This window comes from Chelonoidis abingdonii, chromosome 11 (genome assembly GCF_003597395.2).
Source record: "Chelonoidis abingdonii isolate Lonesome George chromosome 11, CheloAbing_2.0, whole genome shotgun sequence".
Classification (NCBI taxonomy): domain Eukaryota; kingdom Metazoa; phylum Chordata; order Testudines; family Testudinidae; genus Chelonoidis; species Chelonoidis abingdonii.
Genome location: NC_133779.1, coordinates 7,334,371 through 7,356,927, shown reverse-complemented (window position 1 = coordinate 7,356,927; position 22,557 = coordinate 7,334,371). Strand labels below are relative to the sequence as shown.

At 53.0% G+C, this 22,557-nt stretch overlaps 1 protein-coding gene across 3 annotated transcripts in view; it reads right to left on the bottom strand.

Annotated features, from left to right (window-relative positions):
* The window catches only part of CLASRP (CLK4 associating serine/arginine rich protein), a 44,443-nt gene that overhangs the window by 12,100 nt on the left and 9,786 nt on the right, over nucleotides 1-22,557 (bottom strand). For 2 of the 3 annotated variants that reach the window (XM_032798043.2, XM_075071414.1), the window contains exons 4-17: nucleotides 21,919-22,032; nucleotides 20,243-20,340; nucleotides 16,099-16,200; nucleotides 14,112-14,191; nucleotides 13,416-13,500; nucleotides 12,470-12,615; nucleotides 11,551-11,647; nucleotides 10,521-10,599; nucleotides 10,054-10,127; nucleotides 5,341-5,382; nucleotides 4,792-5,013; nucleotides 2,367-2,621; nucleotides 1,788-1,967; nucleotides 1,455-1,494 (exon numbers count right to left, since the gene is read on the bottom strand). In XM_032798043.2, the coding sequence (XP_032653934.1) occupies nucleotides 1,455-1,494; nucleotides 1,788-1,967; nucleotides 2,367-2,621; nucleotides 4,792-5,013; nucleotides 5,341-5,382; nucleotides 10,054-10,127; nucleotides 10,521-10,599; nucleotides 11,551-11,647; nucleotides 12,470-12,615; nucleotides 13,416-13,500; nucleotides 14,112-14,191; nucleotides 16,099-16,200; nucleotides 20,243-20,340; nucleotides 21,919-22,017 (1,599 nt within the window). In that variant the 5' untranslated portion in view covers nucleotides 22,018-22,032. Of the gene's footprint in view, nucleotides 1-1,450; nucleotides 1,495-1,787; nucleotides 1,968-2,366; nucleotides 2,622-4,791; nucleotides 5,014-5,340; nucleotides 5,383-10,053; nucleotides 10,128-10,520; nucleotides 10,600-11,550; nucleotides 11,648-12,469; nucleotides 12,616-13,415; nucleotides 13,501-14,111; nucleotides 14,192-16,098; nucleotides 16,201-20,242; nucleotides 20,341-21,918; nucleotides 22,033-22,557 lie in introns of all 3 variants that reach the window. The other variant, XR_004376155.2, reaches the window with a different exon arrangement.

Below are 22,557 nucleotides of genomic sequence, written 5' to 3'. Positions count from 1 at the left end.
AGGCTCCCCATGGTAATGATGGCTGGAGATGACCTGCAGAGCGGCAGGCAGAGGGATGCCAGGGTAACCCCTAGGCACGCCCTCCCTTGCTTTGCAGAGGATCCCACTGCACACCCCCACACAGGCACCTGGCTTCCCTAGGGGCCCAATCTTGGGATCTAGACCATCAGGAGTTCATTGGGTGCCACCCCTTCCCAGACACATGGAGGGAAGCCGACACCCTGCTGCCCATTCCTGGAGAGCCAGTGCACACCTGGATCCTAGGTAGGAACGCAGTGAGCCTGCTTTCCCTTCCTCTTCGGGATCTCAAGGACACAAGGATCAACAGAATACAAAGCGCCTCTCTGCATTGCAGGCTGACTTGGCCATGAAATGGCCTAGCAGAGTACAGCAGGGCCTCCTGCTTCCAATCAAGCACCTCTCCCTCCATGTTTGGAACTCCTTCCTAGGGGCTTCATCTGGAGTCAGGGCCATGCAGCCTGGGAGGGCTGGGTCAAGCCTAACCCTGGGTCAAGCCGTTCCAACCTACCGCCCAGGAACGGGCAGCAGGACCCAGAATGACGCAGGGATCCCACAGCTGCGAGGCCCGGAGTCCGAAAACACCAGGAGGTTTGTTCCAGGAACCGAACAACTGGGAAGGGAGGGCGTCTCCTGGCCCCAGCCCCCTTGGCAGCTCAAAGCACTTTCTCCCCTCAATGAGTCTCCCAAAGCTCCCATTGGCGGCGCTTTGTTTACTGCTTTATGCACCTGCACCCAGGCAGGCAGCGGGAGCACAGTCACAAAGCACTCGCAGCAGAGCAGGCCAAGCCCCAGACCAGCAGGGTCTGGAGAGCGCAGCTGGCAAGGGAGGGGTGGGTGTGAAGCCACCAGGGGGTCTGAGGCACCAGGCTGGTTTTCAGGGACAGCAATGATCCCAAACCTTGGCACTCTTGCATTCTAGCTTAGTCAGTGCAATAGAGGACACAGGTTCATCCACTTACAGGGGTCACTGAAGGTAGGGGATCAGGGTTAGCCCCCTTACAGGCCAGCCCCCCCACTATGGACTGGCTACTACCCAGCGGACCAGGGTCTTTGTGGAGCCAGGAGCAGGGAAGGTGTCTTCTGTTCCCAGGAATTCAGCGAAAGGGACAGTGACCCGAAACCCATCCCCACCTGTCACTCAGCTGAGACTCCTCCGTTAACCCCCTTGCCTGGAGGCACGGCTGTTGGCACTTGCCTATGACAGCTGCCATCCATTCTCGGTTATAAGGAGCTACTGGGCTTGGCAGGCCTGCACCTTGAGGAGAGGGCTCAGGATTTCCAGCCCAGGGATAGGGGACTTGGGTTTCAAACGCAGTCAAGGAGCCCTTCATTCAGACAAGTCCCTGCATCTCCTCACTCCCGTGAACTACAGGGTCCCTTAGTTTGTTCTGCAGTGATGTGAATTAAACAGGTGAGGTTAAATTCTTACTGACTTTGGCAGCTCCTGTCTCTTTACCACCAGCAGTGTCAGCCCTAGAGAGGGAAAAGAGCTGTGATCAGAAGCACTGTGGAGCAGATGGGATGCCATGTCCTTGTCTGGGAGAGAGAGGCCCAGCACTAACCTCCCCCATCAGACACGAGCAGACCAGGCAGCTCACACAGAGCTTGGCATTAAGTCTCCATTCCCGTACCCACACTGCCGGGTGCCAGCGCTCCCCAGGGCAGGGGCAGGAGAAGCCCCTTCTGCTGCAGGGCTCAAGGCCAAACACAGCATGCAGAAGGGAGGCCGGGGAAGAGCTAGAACAGAGTGGACTCCAGTCACTCACTTTTTCAGTTTCTCCCCCACGGCTGGGGAAGCTGCAGGCCTCAGCAGTTTCTCTCTTGCTGGAGAAGCTGATCTGCTGCGGCTTCGTGAATCGCTGGGACTCCTGCTGCTCCGACTGCTACTCCAGTGTCTCCCCGCTCGGCCGCTCCGGCGATAGCGCTCCCCGGACCGTGAATGGCTCCTAAAAGTGCAAAGGACATAGCCAAGGAACACAGGCTTCCAGGCCTTCCCTACACCACAGTGCATGCCAGCCTCCCTCCCCCTGGAAGTGGAGCAGTAGCATGGCATTAGGGTTGCCAATCCCACAGCTGCGGATAACTGTGGGAAGTGACGTTGTCTACCATAGCCCCATCCAGAGGGTCAGTGGCCTCCGGTTCCTCGAGGTACAGAGAAGGGAGGAGGAACACAGGATGTAAAGCTGCCATCTCACCCCCACCCAGCCTGTCCCTACCTTGGCCTCCAGAGGTGCCTTCCTGCAGGCTGCAGCAGCGCGGGGCCCCATTGAAGGATGAACAAGCCATGCTCGGAAATTCCTGCAATCCCCCACCCAGCTGACTGCACAGCTCCGGGTGGGACGTACCTGGACCTGCGACGGGAGCTGTACCGGCGGCCCCGATCAGCTGAGTGTGATCTGGAGCGCCGGCGGCCATCCCGTGAGCCCCCTCCGGAGTAGCGCCGGCTCCTGCTGCGGGAGCGGGAATACCGTCGGCTGTGGGAGCGGCGGTACCGGCTGGACTGGTGGTGGTGCCCACTGGCTCGGTGGGAGCGGGAGCTGGAGCGGGAGCTCGAAGAGGACGAGGAGGATGGGGATGAGGAAGAGGAGGAGGAGTGTCTCCTATAGAGGACAGAGACAACGCAAGCCATTCACAGAGGGCAAAGATGTGACATGGGGTGCCAAAGAACCACAGCGCGCCAAGATCCCTGCCCTATCCCTAAGTAGCACTGGGCAGACTCAGCCCCTGGTCTCTGCCCCCAGCTAGCACAGCCAACGCCAAGAAGCAGGGCTTGGCATGAAGGAGGAACAAGCATGTTGTGATGGTTGTTACCAGCTCTTCCCCCAGGCCAGCTCCGAGCCACTCTCAATACAGCAGCTCCTCAGAGCCAGGAGACAAGTGGGCTGTGGGGCCACACGAAGGCATTAGAAAACCTCCCCCACTGCTGCCAAGATCCTTGCATGCTGGCCCAGGAGAGGGCTATGAAACAGACAGCAGTGCCCCAAATGACTCTCAGCATGTTCAGTGGCCCCTGCTCCCCCAGCAGCGTCCCTATGCTTCAGCTGCGGAGAGAACCCTGTGGACCATCACCCCCTGGTGGCTAGCATCTCCACTCCAGTCCCCAGGGGCAGGGCTTGCACATCAGTGGCTGCAACGCAACTGCCTGCTGCCCAATTCCCTTGTGCACAGTGTGAGAGCATCTGGGGGTGTCCAGGGCTCACTGACAGGGGGAGCCCTCCAAGAGGAGGGGCTAGGGGCTCAGTAACTCATGTCTGTCCTTCCGTTACCAGAATCCTCCACCATCCATTCCCCACTGAGGACCCTCAAAGGTAGGCTGCAGGGAGAATGGTGGGGCCAAGGCCTTCGTGCAGCCAGAGGCTGTGAAGGCTCATTAGGCTAGAAAGTCCATTCTGGTCTTTCCCATCTGCCCCAGAAGACCCTGCGGAGGACAGGGCTAGCAATGACTTCCATGGTCCTAGAGCACGCAGGGGAAACCCAGTTGTAATGGTACAGGCTGGTCAGCCCTGGCTCAATGCGGGTTTGGTTAAACCATCCTACCACAATGCTGGGGAAAAGCCTGAAGTCTTATCATGCCCCTCCCCTTAAGGGCTGAGACCGTGCCCAGGCCTGGGTCCTCCAACGAGGCCTCCAGCAAGGTACAGGCGCCACACCGGGCTCAGCTCTGGCTGGCACAGTGAGTTAGGAGTGAAGTGGTTTTGAGAAACACCAATGGGAACGCTGGGCTCTTCTCACAGCCCCCTCCCATGGCCTCACTGCCTAAGACAGACAAGTGGCTTAGCAGTCCTGAGGGCTGGGGGAATGGACCATCACCATCCTGCCACGTGGGCCACAGGAAGGCTCCAACGTGTGACGACTCTCCCATGGGGCAGACCTACTAGGGCAAACTGGGATTCTGGCTCTTGGCAATGCTGCAGGGGGGCAGTAATGTTAGGCAGTCCCAGCCCAGACGCCAGGACATGCAGTTCCACTGGAGGGCACCACCCAGGGGCTCTGCAGAGTGTCTGCAGCTCCATCTCCCTACACAGCCTTGGCCAAGCACTGTGCAAGGGGGTGCGAGTGGAGCCTCCTGCTCAAGCTAGTTAGCCACAGACACACAATGGCAATGATGCAGCCACGGCCCTGAGGCCAGGCGCTAGCTTGGTCTATACGGTGCATACGAGGCCCTTGACAAGCTTGTGAGCTCTCAGCCTGCACTCATGTGCCCTGCTCCTCTGGAGAGGGAGCTGGGACAGGCCAGTGCGCTGAGAAAAGGAGCAAGAAGTAAGGCAACTTGCGGGAGGGGGAGAAAATGCAAGGAGAAGAGAGGAAGGGATACTGTGGGCAAGTAGGAGAGCTGCCCCTTTCCAGCTGCCAGATCCCCCATGTCAAGAATCTCTCCCGCTCACTGACATACCAGGTCCCTTCCCTGGGCCTCAGGACAGGCTGCTCCACAGAGTTCCTCTCACAGGTCGAGGATCTGGCTATTCAGGGCCTTCCAGGCACTGTCTACCCAAACAGGCCTCTTGCTCAGTCTCCTGGAGAGTGCCCCCAACTGGCCACCCCACATAGCAAATGGCCAACCCATGGGCAGTGCTGACAATGAAATGGCAGCTGGAAAGGACTGGATGCCAAGAGCTCTCACTGGACAGGGTCTCCAAACCGGGGCAGCTTGGCTTGGTGCCCATCGGGGGCACAGAGGGTGCAGGCCGATCACGTAGATGGGCCGTTAGCCCCTGCTGAGTCTCTGGTGTTAAGGTTTGGGAAAGCGAGCCAGACGAGGGAGTTACCGACCGGGAGGAGGAGCTATGACCTGCTGCAGCGCTGCCCTGATGCACTTGGGTGGAGCGCGGCTTGCCAAGGGAGACAGCTTTCCCAGGGACTCCTCCGGCTTGAGCAGCAGCTGCTTCCTCGTCACTCCCCCCAAAGCTGGTGATGAACGTGATCTTCTCTTCTTGGCCTGGGGAAGGCGAGCGAGAGAGCGAGCGGGATTCGGAGCTGGATTCTGAAGGTGACCTGGGAACAACGGGAGAACAGACGGGCTGCTTCACTGTGGGAAGTGGAATTTACCAAAAGCTCCCCCAGGGGGACAGCACACTGGGGTAGATGCAGTTTCTGGACCCCTGCTGGACCTTCCTAGGGCTGCAGCAGACCCAGCATGTACCACAGCACCTGCTCCAGCACCTTCCCACACCTTCCCCCAGCCCAAGGGCCCCTCAGAAACAGCCAGAATCTGTCAACTACAAGAATCCCTAGAGACTGTCGCTGCAGTGGCCTCTCCCCCAGGAGTGGCAGAGGCAGAGCAAACCACTCCTGCCATGCCCAGCAGCTACAGGCACTCACCGTTTGTAGGGATCGTATGTGGGGCTGTCTCTCCTCGCATAGCTGCAAAGAGAGAACACGTTATGGAGAGCCAGTGGCAATGACCATGGAGAGATCCAAGAAGCACAGCCTGCCACATGACCAGCAGCCAGGTGCCCTGAAGAGCGACCAGCTGGCAGCACAGCCACGCCGCTCACTCTCCCCAGTGCCCCACTCATTGCAGGACGCAGGGCAGAGCTACTCCTCTTGGGTTTAACCCGCCTCACTAGGGTCACAGCCCCCCACAGACCTCATCTACTGAATGGAGCAGAGCCCTCTCCCAGAGAGGGAAGGTAACCCTGGTGCACACGGCCTGTACTGGCTCTACGTGGAGGTGAGAACACCGAGGTACCAGCTGCAGCCTACAATGTGTTATCTGGGCTGTGTTGGCCGGGTGGCAGAGCAGCGGCAGCCTCGGGGCTCGCGAGGGGTGGGACTGGGAGCCCTGGCCCTCCAGGGCAGCCCGGCCAGACCTCTCCGCGCTGGGTAGCTGAGAACCCAGCAGACCCCCGGCACGCGGGCTGGCCTTTAGCACACAGCTGAGCTGGGCCACAGCTGTGCGCTAACTGTGCTGCATGCATCCCCGCAGGCTGAGAACTGCTGTGCATCACAGAGCGAGAGGACAGAAGAAGCCTGTCGGCCTATGATGGTTGAAAAATTATCAGTTGCATCAGAATCGGTTCTGGATTTAACTAAAGCCCAGGAAGGAAGTTTCCTAAGTTTGTGTCTGCTGGGGAGAATGACATTGCAATTAGGTCACATCCAGTTAGTCCCTGTGACCAGATGATTTTGGTGCTTCTATTTTGCCTGTTGCTAGTGTGTTGCTGGGTAAAGATATGACAACTTTGTTTAAGTGGGTTGATATCACAGCCAGGGCACAAGGAGAGCATGAAAGTGATTGAACTGTGTTACCCACTGACAGTGTGGAAACTTGTAACTAAGCTAGTGTGTGTTGAGCCTGGTAATCTGTGTGTTGCCACTGAGGAAAGCTGCAAAGGGAAGGAGAATGCCTCTAACTATGGAGTCCAGCAGCTTGCCTAAAAGGTGTTGTGTAAAAATCCTAATGGGCCAGAGGTGACTGACTGTAAGTGACAATCAGAAGGAGTTTGGTTGTGGCTCCGCAGAGCAATGCTTCTGTGGAGCAAGATAAATGTGAATTGTTGCTTAAAGAAGCTCCTAAGGAGAGGAATCCTCATGGTTGTTTTTGCAAAGCAGTATGATGTAACTGAGGGGTGTGGAAGTGAATTAATTGGAGGTAGACCAGGACGAATTTCTGTTCGTAGAAGGCAACAGTTTGTTGAGAGATTTGTTTCAGTTCCTAACAGCCAGAATTTTTCTGTTGAAAACAGATCCACTGACTTTGCTTTAGAAAAAACCCAGTGTGAATAACTTAGAGAAGGCGTCAGATGGAATGAAAACTGGCAGGGAATTTAAACGGCCCTATGATGAAGACCAAGTGGCTGTGCTTGACCAGCTTGTTGGGAAGACGACGACGTCGGAACATGAATGTCTCCATACTGATTCTGTAAAAAGCGACAGAGTCCTATGGCACCTTATAGGCTAACTGTTAGCCTAAGATGCCACAGGACTCTGCCACTTTTTACAGATCCAGACTAACACGCTACCCCTCTGATACTGATTCTGTGAGTGAACAGTCTGTGACTCAGGATCAGAGGGAGGACTGAGTAGCTGAATCTACAGAGTAGGACAGCTGTGGAATTATCTCTTGAGAACACAGGGGATGGCAAGCAAACTTTCCCCCCTAGACACTTCAGATATGACTTTTAGTCTCTTAGTGCACTTGACATCTGATTCTGTGTGGAAGCAGAGGTTGGTAATGGAAGGACAAAAGAACCTTGAGTCTAACATGCTAGTGAAAATGGATGGTATCTCCTTAAGACAGAGTCCAGCTTTGCAATTGGTAATGGTTAAGAATCTGAAAATGTGTTGATGCAAATTACCTGACTGGTGGGGGGGGAGGAGGAGAAAGCCTTGCCCATACCATAGTTGTTAGCAAAAAGGACACGCCTAGTCAGCCAATGGTTTCTGCTACACAAAAGAGGTCAGATTTGGACCCTTCAGGACAAGGAGGAAGGGAAAAACTTCATCTTGCTAATGGAAGCCACAAGTTAACCCTAAAATGCCAAAACCTCAGTCTTGAGCCAGAGGCGTGGCCTGACAAAAAATGCTTCTAAATGTACGTGACGGATCTGATGTTAATATTATTGCTAATGTTAACTCCTGTGCCTTGTTGGTTGCTGATACCAAAAAGTGTAAAAATGTACAGTGAGCACGATCTTTCGGAAAAACCCTTAAACATGTTGGGAGTGGTACATAAGAACTGACCATGTGCTAGAAGCCTTTAAGGGTTATTGTTTCTTTACATGACAACACACTTTATGTTAAAAGGCCTTGTGATACTGTTTTTTCACAGCTAGTGCCTGTAACCACCAGTCTTAAAACTTTTCACATCAGAGAAGGCATTATAGAGCTAACGTACTGCATGAAAAGGGAAACTAAGGCACATCACCCTATTGCTTTCATGGCTAACTGCCAAGATTCCTACACTACGGAGAACATTAATATCTACATTGACTTGATGTTAACTGGGTTCCAAACATTTGCCAGAGCTTGCATGGATAAATTACCTATTTTCATTAGCTCATGGCAAGATCATATGAGACATGCAAGAGCAGATCCAAGCCATTAATGATCTAACCAAGTTTTACCTTGGTTTGTAAAGGAATTCAATAACATTGTTACTTCCAGAATGAACCTTACAAAGAAAACGCCTGTTTTAGCCAAACATGATTCTGATGAACCATTTCTGTTAGACACTGATACTTCCAATACTGGGTTGGAAGCTATGGTAATATAGAACCAAGAATGGGAAGCTCCTATGATGTATTCAGCAGTGTCTGGGACACCCTTTCCTGCACCAATTTTGGGTTAGAGGTGTGATGTTCATTGTCTGATTAAAATATGACCATGTAGATGATTGTTGCTACAACTGTTATATAATTGCAACAGATCTTACACAAAGTATGTCAAAGTAAGGTGTCAATAGAAAAGTTATGATTTGCTGAGTAGGATTATGCTATTTTTATGCATGTATCATTTTTGTATCTGACGTGATGAATATTAACTATAACCCTGTATATCAAATGTTTGCTCGTGTGGAAACACCCACAAGATGTTTAGCCAGGACATTGTGAAGGAACTATTCAAGTTGAATGGGCCATCAAAGGGCACTTAACTCACAACCAGAGGGGTAGCCGTGTTTGCTGCTTTTACAGATCCAGACTAAGAGTCCTGTGGCACCTTATAGACTAACAGATATATTGGAGCATGAGCTTTTGTGGGTGAATACCCACTTCGTCAGATGCATGTCATCCAATGAAGTGGGTATTCACCCACGAAAGCTCATGCTCCAATATGTCTATTAGTCTATAAGGTGCCACAGGACTCTTTGCTGTTTTAACTCACAGTGGAAGATGCCTCCTGTGACAGCCTTTACTATGACGAAGCAAAGCATGCACAGACATGTGACTTGCCCATGTGACTCCAAACACCATTTTGTTCCCTGTAATTTTCCACAATGAGAACAATGGGTTTCCCTTCACTTGGCAGAAGCTATGAAAGTCCCTAGAAACATCTCCATTTTGCCTCTTGCCTGCTCAGACCTCTGGACAATGAACTCATACTAATGGGAGCATTCTAATCAAGGGTTCGAGGACCTTCCAATGATTTGGCAGCCAGAGACTTGACTTAAGCCAGCACTTTATTCCATCACTGCTACAAGCCTGATCCAGGAACTTTGCAATTACTGTATTATTTGATTCCTTTAGCCAATTTTAATTCTCACCTTCCTTTTTATAAATAAACCTTTAGATTTTAGGTATTAAGGGATTGGCAATGGCATGATTATTGGGTAAAGAAACCTTTGTTTGATGAAATTGGTTTTAAATAACCACTCATTAAGTCTAGTGTTTTTGATGGTCATACAAGGACTGGAATGGCTAAGGAGACTGCTTCTCTGACTTCCCATTAGCCAGTGTGACGAAATGGTGAAACAGAAGTTTCCTTTTGTTGCTGGTTTGGTATATCTTATAGGAGAATCACCACCAGTTTTGAGGGGTGTCTGCCCTATTTCTCAGCAGTTTGTCCTGTGTTTGGTATTCTCAGTTGTGACCCACAAAGGAACGGTGACACCAGCCTCCCTCCTAAAGGAGTTCAGAGGAGAAGAGTCCAGACAAGGAGAGGCAGGGATGGAAGCACATGGAACATCTGGAGCTAAGCCAGCCACCTCGAGGCCTTAAGGGACAGAGCTAGGGAATTTACCAGATCACTGACTTATAAATTCGTGAGAGAGCAGGAGAGTCCCTACCTTACACGCAGACCCCTGGTCAAAGAAAGCATCACACCACCCGGCCCCTTGGTGAGCTTGCACTAGCAGAATCCATGTGGACGGAGCCTTTTCAGAGTCGGTTGTTTGAAATAACCACGATTCCAGGAGGAGTGTTCAGGGCCGGGGGAGCTGCCCTGACAGCGCAGCAGAGGCCAGATACGGGAGACAAGAGCCCTTGCGCCCAGGACAGCCAGTGCCAGAGGCCCCGCCCCAGCACCCTGTTGCTCGTCAGTCCCCTCTGGCTGACTAGTTTGCTCCAGGGGGTCGTTATGTTGTCACTGCCTTACCTGGGAGGGCTGATTTTTCTTCCTTTTAAGCGCTTCTCTCTAAACTCCCTCCTTTGTCTGCGAGAGCGACGGCCCTAGATGAGAAAGGCCCAGCACTGAGTGGTGGAGGAAAGCCTGCCAGGAACTCCCAGCCCAGGGCTCAGCACTTCCATTGCTCTACCCCAGTACTAGGAGGTGGGAAATGAGAGTCTGCCCCATCCAGCTCCTCTGGGATGAGCTGCCCCAGCCAGGGTGCAGGTCAGCTGTGGGGAGCCCTGGCTAACATGGCCAGGTCTTTTAAAACCTTCTCTGCGTCCCACTGCTAACTCTCGGGAAGCAGGGCCTACCTGGAAAGCACAAGAGGTCTCCAGAGGGCATCGCTGACCCATGGGGAAAGGAGCTTTGCCAGGCTTGGGAAATACAGACAGATCAGAGCAGGGCTGGAAAGAGGCCTGGCTGGGACAGCCCTCCCCAGGGCTGCACCTTACCGAGTACATGGCTTTCTCCTCCTCGAGGGCTTTGGCGTGTTTAATGGCTTCTGCCTCCTCTTTGTCCTTCCGCAGCATCCTTCCAGAAAAGGAAAGAGAGTTGGCTAAGTGTGGCTGTTCCCAGCACTCACAGAGCCTGCCCTGCCCAGCCCCTGGATAGAGATACACAGCGCAGGGGCATGGGTGCGCTGTGACAAAGGGACTTTACTGCCACAACAGGTGATGGCAACCAAGAGCCTCTGCTCTGCCCCCACCCTGACGCAGCCCCAGCATCTGCCTCTAGCACAGAGGCTGCTACCAGAGCGCCTGGGCCTTCAATGGAAGAGTCAAGGGCTAAGCTGGGCCTACAGCTGAACAGTACCATCGGTACCAGGATGCCACTGGCACATGGGAGGAAGCTCCACGTTGGAGCAGCCCCTGCAGCAGCAGCAGCGTCTGGGCTGCCCCAGGAAAGCAGGACAGATGCCATCCAAAGGGTATTACACTAAAATTAACTAAGCAGCCACTGCTGCCCCAGGTGCATCAGTGAAGAGAGGAGCTGCTTTTAACCCTGCACCTCTCCTGCCACCTGGGTCTGATGCTTTGCCCCTCGATGGGAGCAGTGCTGATGCCAGAGCTGGACGCTCCTTCCCACCGAGGGCTGGCACTTCACACGTATGGTAGGTGATGCAGCAGGCAGCCAGCCAAGCCAAACACACGAGGCTGCCCTGAGGCTGCACCAGCCTCTCGCCAACACCTGCAGCATCCAGACAGTTGCACACATCTGCCCCAAAGCAACCTTCTCAGTGCATGTGGGCAGAGGGGCAGCAGCAGCTTCACATAAGCCAGGGCTGCCAAGGACCTGCTGCCACGGGAGCCCCCACACCAACCCCCAGTGGGTACATCTGCCCCCTACAGCCCACAGTAGCCACAGCTCCCTATGTGGCTCGTGACTACGGCAATCCAACCCCCCAGAGCATCTGAAGCTCTCTGAGATGAGGTGGTGCGCCTGGAGCTCGGCTCTGAGCCCTGATTCACACATGGGCCTTACCTGACGAAGTCCCCCTCAGCCATCCCGTACGTGGTCGCCTGTTTATTCAGGTCAGCCACCTGCTCCTGATTTAACTCATCCACATCAACTTCCACATCTGCAAGCAGAGTACTCATGTCAGAGTGCCGACAGACCTCGCCAGCGCTCGGGGCAGACAGCAGAGCTGGGCTGCTCTCCAGCTGCCCCAGGGCCACCTGGGGTGTTGCTGGAATATCTGCTGCACCATAGTGCAGCTGAGGTTTGAAACATGGGGACCACAGGACTTTCTTGGGCCTCTCAGGAGGCCCGCGTCTGGTGCTGTGCTCAGTTAACATGCCCCCTCCCTAGCATGCTCCTCCACCCCTGCTCACAGGATTGAGGGACTGGAGCTGGGGAGCAGCCCCTCTCATCCTCCCCATTGGAACACATGGCAGCAGCTCTAACTGAGCTCAGCTGGGGAAGCAGGGACAGCAGCTCCCGCCCAACCCGGGGGCTCTGAGGTCAGCCACCAGATTCCTATTCCCCAGGAGCTATTTACAATCCCCGAATCAGCAGCAGAGACAGGTCTGCTGGGGGGGGGAGGGGAAGGAGCATACAACCCCAGCCACCACCCTAGGCCCCTGCAAGCACCACCGATGCACGAAGGAAGGAGACGACTGGGAAGGTTAGCTGGGGTTCCCCATGTTAGCCAGGACTCCCCAGAGCAACTACACTGCACCACACTGCTCCCCTACACCCCTCCCCTAGAGATACACCCAGGCACCACGTAAAACCGGCATGTGTCCAACACACTGGGGAGTTGGCACCTGAAGGATGAATTTGTAAGCACAAGGCCTGGGAAAGCTGGTCTGTGCATGTGGGGTGGGGCAGTGGGGCTGCCCAACCATAGCCTGGACAGCTGATATCCCGAGGCAGGACTGCCTGGGCAAGTGAGACACACCGATATCCGGAATGACTTCATCCTCATCCGTGTTGCTGTCCTCCTCAGAGTCCTCCTCATCTCCCCGCTTCTCCAAGGAGTTCTCGAGCTCAGCCACGGTGCTGTCCTCATATGTGTAGCCAATTGAGGCCTTCTTCTCCGCGAGCCTGGGCATAAACACTGGCTGTGAACGTGTGCTGCCAGGGCAAGGGCACAGGGCACCCACCCGAAGTCCCTGGAGTCTTGCAGCACCAGCCTTTCCTGCTCTCAAAGGGCTACTCTGTTGACACCCCCCCTGCCCCGTTGCCCCGGTGACATTTGAAAACCCAAAGTGTAGTTAACAGAGAACCACTACAGAAAGACCCCTGGGCACTGAAGGCCTCCCCTGGCCCCAGACACCTAAGTGAATCACCTTGCCCTCCCCTGAAGCCGTGCTGAGGCACCAGGCAAGGAGGCACAGGGGAAAAGGGCTGCCTTTTTTCACATTCCAGCTTTCCCAATCGCTGGGCAGGGCCCTTCTGCAGGGCTTTGGCCGGCAGCCACCACGTTGGTGGTGCTACACATGCAGTCTGACTAGTCGGACTACTGGCACCGAGGCAGAAATAACCCAGTCTCCAGCTTCGGGACGAGCTGAGCACCCCAGGGTCCGGAAGGAATTGTCCCCGGTGCTACTCCCATCCAGCAGCTTTATTATTCAGGAAGAGGAGGGGAGGACTTCCTCTGCAGCATCAGATATCAGCCTCTCCCACACTCCCTGGAAAGCCTAATTCCGAGGCAGGGCAGAGAGGAAGGACTGGTTCCCCCCAGGCCTGGGGAGATGGGGCTCAGAGGGCAGTGGCTGTTCATTCTGATCCAACTTGGGGCACAAATACATTCACTTCTGTCTCCTCCAAAGCATGCCTAGAGGGGCAGCTCAGCATGCACACCACTTGGGACCAGCACCGAGCCTCTTTTCCTCCATACTCACTTCTTTTTCTCATCCTCATTGGGCTTCTGGAGTCCCCCATAGAGCTCATCAATATAGATCTGATAGAGACACTGCTCCTCCGAGACTTCAGACAGACAGACAAACAGACAAGGGAGTTACATGCCAGATTGAGGGCAAACACCCATGCCAACAGGCCTTGATTACAGCTGAGCATTGGGGCTCATTAGAGGTGACACAGGTAAGAGGGAACCTCTCCTGTACGCATCATCAAACCACACGGGCAGAGCAGGATCCCTGCCTCGAGAGCCGGGAGGGCATAGGGGAACGGGGATCGATTGCTGATCCTGAATCCTAGAAGCCATTGGTTGGAATGCAGCCTGGCCCAGAAGCGGCTAAAAGCTGTTACCAGCTGATGACTGCTTGCGGACTCCAAGGTGAAGAGCTGGGTGACGTGCAAGTTACCAAATGTGCACCAACTGCCCCCCTCAGTGTTATTCTTGGCAGAGAACCCAAGAGCCGAATGGGCCATGAGGGAGAGGGAGGGAGGGTCCCTCCCTCCCTTCCAGAGGGGCTCCTGGCAGAGCACAGCAGAGCAGAAGTTCACAGAGCGGTGTCAGGAATCATGCCCTGCTGTTGCCAGCTGATACGTCTCACCAGAGCCAGCTTCTCTTCATAGCATCGCCCCCAGGGATGTCTCCGTGCCCCTGTGGACAGTGGTCTCCAACAGACACTTACTGCCAGCGAAGTCGTTCTGCACCAGACCCCTGTAGCGCTCGTAGTTACACTTCCTCTCGTCCGACTCCTGCTCAGGAGAGCTGAGAAGGAAGAACACACACTGGCACTAGGACACAACTGGGCAGACAGGACAGAACTAAAGATGACTGGCTCAGAAGCACCTCAGTGACTAAGCAGCCCACGGCCCATTTCCACAAGTCACTTCCTGTGAGATTCAGGCTCCCACGTCACATCTCAGCAAAGCACTTATGGAAACTGGACCCTAAAGCAATTGTGGCGACATTCTGCTAACTTCATTTTTCAAACAGTGCAACGTTAACCCCTTGGTGGCTGTCCCCGAGCATCAATGACTTCCCTGGGCTATTAACAGAGCTCAGCAGGAGGCTGCACAGTTACACGGGAGTTTCCATAGGCAAGGCTGAAGCCAGCTCTCCTTTACAAACCTGGTGCAACTCTCCCTTCCCTGAAACCCAGTTGGCCTAAAGTTTCACGGGGGACAACATGCCTGGAGTTCTGGGAAATCTGGGGTGCTTGGGAGACACGCAGGGTCGTCCCCACTTACAGCTGACTTGGCTTAGAAACATTAAGTTCAAGGAAACAAGCTCAGAGAGGGGAGAGCTGGCTGGTGAAATTTAATTATTGAAGCTGTTTCTGCAGGCCTCGGTACAGACTTTGCAAAGTCTGGAATCTGCATGGGAGGAGCGGCAGATGGAGGGATGGGCAGGAAGGGAACCCATCTAGAAGTCTACTGGCCATTTCCCAAATAAATCCACCTCCAGCCCAGTCCACCCAATGCAGTTCTCTCTACAGCAGGATGGGAAGCAGGGAGCCACATGGGCAGAGCTGTGCAGGGACAGAGCCTGCTCCTTTCATCTGGCAGCCTCCAGAGTCTTATGCCTTGGCAATTCTTATCAAATTTTTAAACTAAGGTAGATCCCAGCTCCCTTTAATGCCAGGGTCAGAGCTGCAAGTACCAGAGATCAGTTGTTCAAGGGAAAAACCCCATTCAGTGAAGTTCTGTTCCAAAATGGACTCTGTAAATGGAGCTCTCTACTTAGCTCTGCTCCATGCGTGAACCAGTCCCAACTGGCTTTAGGGCCTCCCGCCATCAATGATTTTGGCTTTCCTTAGTGCAGCAGAGCCAATAGAGCTAAGGGAGCTGAATCCGATCCTTTCTTCAACCACAGCAGTCCTACTTGCTTTGTTCCCACCAGTCATATCTGGGCAAGCCCATGGAGCTGCCCTGGTCCCCTTATTTGTTTGGGGGAACATTATAGCAATGACACGTGAAAAGAGTCCTTGGTAAGACTCAGGTCTACAGAGCTGGTAAATGGAGGGAGGACGGAGGAGACAGTCGTTTTACTTGGAAGTCAAGCACATTTAACCCAGAACCGATCAGAAACATGGAAACCTAGGCCTTGGCTACACTGCCGCTTTACAGCGCTGCAACTTTCTCGCTCAGGGGTGTGAAAAAACACACCCCTGAGCGCAGCAAGTTACAGCGCTGCAAAGCGCCAGTGTAAACAGTGCCCCAGTGCTGGGAGCACGGCTCTTAGCGCTGCAAGCTAATCACCACGGGGAGGTGGAGTATGTGCAACGCTGGGAGAGCTCTCTCCCAGGGCTGGCACCACAACCACACTTCAAAGCGCTGCTGCGGGAGCGTTCCCACGGCAGCGCTTTGGAGTTTCAAGTGTAACCAAGTCCCCAGTGCCACATGGTCCTTCAAGAGCCATGAGAAGCAGATCCACCCTTGAAGAACCCACTGCAGCTCCCCATCACCATCGGTGTTGGACAGCCTGAAAAGTCAGGGGTCAGGTTACATTTACCAACCCTATGCCCTAAGGGATAGCAACAGCAACAACATAGAATGCTCCCAAATCCCACTGGCCTGCACTGATCATTCAGCATTCTATGCCCTGCTAGAAAGGAAGAGGTTGGAGACTTCCGGAGAAGAGCTCCCAAGCAGTACTCCATGGAAATGGCTTACATTGGGTTGAGCAGTGGTGGGGTGTACATGGGAATGTAGTCCAGGTGAGCACGCACATCAAACCGGTCGATCATGTTGTTCGTATCCCCTTGCCAGGGCATCCTGCAGGCAAGAGAGCAACAGACAAACCAAGGTCATTTAGCACCTCAACTGGGTACAAATCACAGACCTGCCGGCGAGACAAGCTGCTATGAAGAGCAAGCCAGAGGTGCTGGGGAAGTCAGTCTAGATCCAATGCAGTTCAGTCCCGTGACGTCTGTGCACTGGCTCTGCTGCATGGTACGCAATGGGACACACTCTTAGCCAGAGCCAGTGTGCAGTGACAATCGGTGTCTAGTCGGCCTACCTCAGGGATACGCCTAACTGTGGGAAAGTGGCTAAAACTTCATTAAATGTCACAATAATCTAGAATAACTGTCAGTGGGAAAAGGTGCCAAAGTGAGACAGAAAAAACAAAATGAGTCTAAATAGAAAGACCTCCTGATAGAACTCAAGTATGTGAGATGGACATCATGCCAGGTAAACAAAAATGTGTGGGACCGGAAATCAATAACCTCACACTGGTGTGTCAAAAACGAAGCCGAACTGACAAACAAGATAACGAAGGGGTGTGCTATTCCTTCCATCACTCCATCTTGGGGTCCTCAAAAGGAATGACTTTGGGTGGGGGAAAAAAACAACAAGAACAATGCTGAGTGACTAAATCAAGGAGGAGCGATGGCTGCTACCCCCACTATCTCCTGAAACACTGGTATCCACCATACCACTGCTGAGCCTTGGAAATTCTAATCCCAAGAGAATTCTAATCCCAGACCAGGCCAAAGAGAGGGACTCGGATGACAGCACCACCTCCACCAGCTAAATCCCAAAACACTATCTGGGATATGGGATTGTTGTCCCGCACCTCCTTGTGCACCCTTGTCCTTCTCTGTCCTATCCCTCTTCCTGTGCCTTCTGTTTAATAAGAGTCTGGCTTGGCAGGCGAAGACTGTATACACCTCTACCCCGATATAACGCTGTCCTCGGGAGCCAAAAAATCTTACCACATTAAAGGTGAAACTGCATTATATCAAACCTGCTTTGATCCGCCGGAGTGCGCAGCCCCGCCCCCCCCAGAGCACTGCTTTACCGCGTTATATCCAAATTCGCATTATACTGGGTCGCATTATATCAGGGTAGAGGTGTATTTTGCAAACACCGCTGTAAGCCTGTGATCAGACAGGCAACTAAAGGGAAGACCCTACATAGCCTGATGCTGGTACAAGTTTGCCAGGTCTTAAAGGGGCTGATAGGATGATGTGGTGTGCCTGTGTTTTTCTAACCGTATTTGTCTTGTCTTCTAGGAAACAGGATTAAACCTTAACAACAACAGCTCCAGCCCGTCTTTCCTCTTTTCCCCAAAAAAGATTTATATTTGATTTCATCCAACAGACTATCCCACAAGGGTTTTTTCCCCTTCTAAAAATGGTCTCCAGCTAAAGGGAAAGCAAACAAGAGATGCTGTTACAATAAAAGCCTCAATACTTTACATTTCAAATGTTTCAACTGTTTCTACTTCTTCTTATCTGTAATAAAAGGCTACAGGGATTTTTAACTGTATGTATGCCATGGCACTAAGCAGGCTGAGGTCTCCGCATACCAAACCCTGAACCTTGTTTAACATTCTGACCAGGTCACGTGACCACCTTTGATTCTTTGACCAATTTATTCCACCTAAATTAATTTAATAATAATTGGAGATATGCCAATCTCCTAGAACTGGAAGGGACCTTGAAAGGTCATCAAGTCCAACCCTCTGCCTTCACTAGCAGGACCAAGTACTGATTTTTGCCCCAGACCCTTAAGTGGCCCCCTCAAGAACTGAACTCACAACCCTGGGTTTAGCAGGCCAATGCTCAAACCACTGAGCTATCCCTCCCCCGTTAATTCACCTGTTACCCTGAGCCTTAGCGCCCTCCTTTGAGAGTCTTGTTCTTCACCTCAGCAGGGGGAAATGGTCCAGTATAAAAACACTGGGGCACTTGGACTTTCGTACTTTACTCACCCCCCAGTGGGGAGGACGACAAGTGAACTTGTTACATGTAATGGGTATCTCCTCAGAGGTGCTGCCAAAGGAAAATCCTGGGGCTTGTGGGGTCCTTTAAAATAAGGTGCAGGGGAGGGGTCTCTGCTCATTATTAACATTAGGAATTGTCCACACAGCGTACTCAATCTGCTGGAAAACACTCGTGAAAACTGAGCACTCAGGAGGGGAGGGAGGCGGAGCCTAACACCTTAGAACTCCTTTTTCCCGGGTATTTCACTCAGACTTGGCAGCTGGCAGAAAGATCTGACATGCCCAGCCCTCCAATGAAGAGCAAAGAACCCAGCCAGTCCAGCTGACTGCTCACCCATCAACGAGCGCCCCGCAAACGTAGGGAAGAGCTGATTGGACATTTCTGCTTCTTCTAAAGCAGTGGTCCCCAACGCGGTACCTGCGAGCGCCCAGGTCCTGGCCCCCAGGAGAGCACCCGCCAAAACGTGGCAGAATTTCAGCGGCATTTTGGCGGGGATGCCTCTCAATGACGACGCTTGTCAACAACAAGCGGCGTCATCGAGAGGCGTCGCTGCTGAAATTCAGCGGCATTTCGGCAGGTGCTCCACCGCCGCAGTGGTCCTTCGTCTGGCGCCTGCCAGACGAAAAGGTTGGGGACCACTGTCCTAAAGGTAAACGTCAGGCAGAGCATGGTTTCGGAGGTGCCTCTATCCAGCACTTGCCCTACTCCTGGGGAGCAGTGGGGAATGGGCAACATCTTTGAATTTGCCTCAGTTTGAAAAGAGGCCACCTGGCCTCAGGGAGGATAAAGAGTCAGAAGGAGCCCTGAGGAGGGAGTGTCTGAGCCTGGACAGTCTCCCCTCAAACCACTGTCCCATAGTCAGCCTGTGCCAGAGAGAACAGATCCCTGTGGTCTCCCAGCCCCAACACAAACCTGCTACAGGACCCCAGCTCCACAGAGAGGTCTGGCGAAGGCCATGCTTTGCCATGGCCCTACCAAATTCACGGTCCATTTTGGTCAATCTCATGGTCATGGGATTTTAAAAACCATAAATTTCATTATTGCAGATATTTAAATCTGAAATTTCACGAAGCTGTAACTGTAGGGTCCTGACCCAAAAGAGGGTAGTGGGGGCATTGCAAGGTTATTGTAGGGGGGTTGTGGTATTGCCACCCTTACTTCTGCGCTGCAGCGGCTGGCGGTGCTGCCTTCAGAGCTGGGCGCCTGGCCAGCAGCCGCCGCTTCTTTCCACTCAGCTCTGAAGGAAGTGCAGAAGTAAGGGTCGTTATTGCAACTCCCTTAGAATAACCTTTCAAAATCCCTCCCCATCCACATTTTGGTTCAGGACCCCCACTTTGAGAAATGCTGGTCTCCCCTGTATAATACAGGGTAAAAGTACACAAAAGACCAGATTTCAGTGGAGATCAAATGTCACAGTCTGTGATGCATTTTTCACAGCTGTGAATTTGGTAGGGCCCCACCCACGTACCTTGACTTATTTCCACAGGCTCCACTGTTCCTGGGGATTGGACCTAAGATCCCTGTCTTGAGTTGCTGACCATATGCCCGGGGGTGTGGGGGGGGTGTAGGGGTGTGTGTGTGTCTCTCTCTCTCCCCCCAGGGTACAGAACTGTACGCACAAGATGGCATGCTCCTGCCAAGCGACCACTAATCTTTGGGTAGTCGTGCTGGCAGGCAGCATGCTCAAGGAACAGTCAACCTGAAGTGCAGACAGCAAAGGAGCTTCAGGTGCAACGGGCCTCAAGCCTCCCACCAATTCTGGAGGATTTACAGCCACTTCTTCCCTCTTTTTAAAGAGATTTCTAAGTGCTGTGTGAACATGAGGGGAAGGAACTGACCACAGAAGGGACCCAGCATCAAGGACCACCCACAAAAGCGGACAAACAGGAACACTCCAGACCTTCCCCCTCTCCTCCTTCATTCGGTCACCTTAGGGGATCCCACTAGCAATACAACAGCCACACCGAAGGGAGAACAAGTTGATGGTGCCCCTTCGAGGGCCTTCCAGCCACAATCCCCATCTGCTTCACTATGCTCCCAGCCTGTCAGTGCAGAGCTAGCAGGCAGGGCCCGCTCAAGCTACTCACATGTTGACAGGACTTTCAGCTGCAAGAGCAACGGCAGAATCCAAGTGGACCTTACACGCCCGGCCATGCACTTGGAGGAACTGAGCTGGGTCCTTTTTCTGGAAGAAGCACAAACACCGAGATGTATAAAGCTGGCATTTTACGGGATCTGGTCAGTTTGACCAAGGCACCAAGTTATGCAGACGCTGAATGGCTGAGTCCAAAGCCATTGTAAGAGGACTGAGGATTCATTAAAGCTACAAGTGAAATCCCTCCAGAGCAGAGAGTCTGACAATACCATGTGAAGGGGGGTGTTAAACACTTCCTGGGGATCTCAGGCAGCAGGAGTTAAAGTGCCAAGCTACATTGAAGAGCGACAACAGAAGCAGTCCCTGCTTACTCGAACCTGCTTCATGCGCTTATCAGGGGCAAGTCTGATGCCATTAGTGACAACAATTGTCACTGCTCTTAGTCCTGCAGAGCCAGCACAGCTGAGACAGAAGGAGCTGGATTTAATTCCTTCGTATGTGTCACCCAGTTTGCTTCCTACGCGGCAGGCAGCTGCACTTAAGCACATTCAAGAAAGGCTACAGGACTGCACAAGCAGTACAGCAGACCCAGCTTGGCCTGCAGAACGTTTGTTACTGGTGTTGCTGTGCAACAAAAGAATCAAGGTTTGCTCACAGATCCCAGATGAATTCTGTGATGCTGGCAGCTAGGGAAAAAAACCATTTTACATGTAAACTGAGCAGACTTGATATGGCGTTAACCATAGCTCAGAGCAGGACTGCATTTTAGAGAGGGACACACCCCAGGGAAGCAGGCCAAAGAGTCATGCCGCAGATCAGGCACTCCTGCATGTGGCATGTTTCCTGTAATCCTGCTGTTCTTCCAGAAAGGAAACTGAACCTGCAAGAATTCAATTCTACATAATACCTCACAAGAGCACAGCAGGCCAACAAACCATGACAACCACACTGCCCCCAAGTCAGCATCACAACTCTGCATCCCTCTCCTTGGAACAGCAGGCATGCTGCTCTGCGGTCACAGCACCTCTGGGACAGTTCTGCCTCCTGAAGCAGCAGTTGCTCAGAAAGTCAGACGTTGGTATGGGATTCAACACATATCAATTCACTTAGGAAAAGGGGGACTGCACTCTCAGGGGAGGATTGAGCTTCCAAGGCAATAGGAGTGGCTGCCACAAGGCCTCATTCCATTTCTCCTTCCTCGGCTTTGGAGGGATGCACAGTGAATACTGCCAGAGCTCAGAGTGCAGGCCCACACTCTGCACAGGGAAAGCCGATACTTTCAGAGACTCAACTGTTTAATTTTTCCCTGCGAAACACTATAATGTGGTTTGTAGCCACCTGATCTACAGCAAAACCCCACAGCACAGAGGTGTTTCTAGCCTGAGACAAACAGAGTTGGTACTACCTATCCTGGCCTAACCACCGTTAAAGGCAAAAACTTAATGCAAGAGTCAAGTCACAGAAATGAGGAAGGGCCGAAGGTCCCAGCAGTAGCAGACACACACCTTGGACACTTCCTGTGCATGCTTTGCAACTGAGCAGCAATATATAAAGCTGCATAAAGCCAGACATGGGAAGAGAAAACAATGGGAGCGCTACCCAACCTAAAAGCAAGGGCCACAGATCGGGATGGCGGGGACGGGGCCAGGACTGTGCAGGGACACTCACTATTTTTTCATAGTATTCTCTCCGACGCTCAGCTCGTTTCTTATAATCGACCATCATCCCACGGAGCTTGCGCTCATGTTTCCGGGCTTCGTGCCACATCCTGCTGTCTGCAAGCTGTCAAAGGGAGGGAATACAGAACTGAGTAAAACCAACAACCTCTCAGCACTCCCAGAGACTGGGGTGCCCTCTAGGATGTGTGCACACAGCCGAGGATAGAAACGCAGACTCCACTCTGCGCACAGACACCAGCAAGCACAATGACTGAGCGTTACGGGTTAAGCCGGGAACAAACACGGCTGCACAACACTGCAGTGGATGCCACAGCCATCGCCAATGGCTGCAATCAAATACTCCCCCAAACCTCAGCCCCAGGGAGCCAGTCACAGGGTTCATGACATTAAGGGCTTGTCTACACCTACACCAGTGCAGCTGTGCTGCTGAAGCACTTAGTGAAGATACTACCTACACCGATGGAAGAGGTTCTCCCATCGGCCCAAGAGGAAGTAGCTACATTGACAGGAGACGCCCTGCCATCGATATAGTGCTGTCTACACCAGAAGGTTGGTCAGTATAACTGCATCACTCAGGGGTGTGGATTTTCCACACTCCAGAGCAACACAGCAAAAAGTCCTGTGGCAC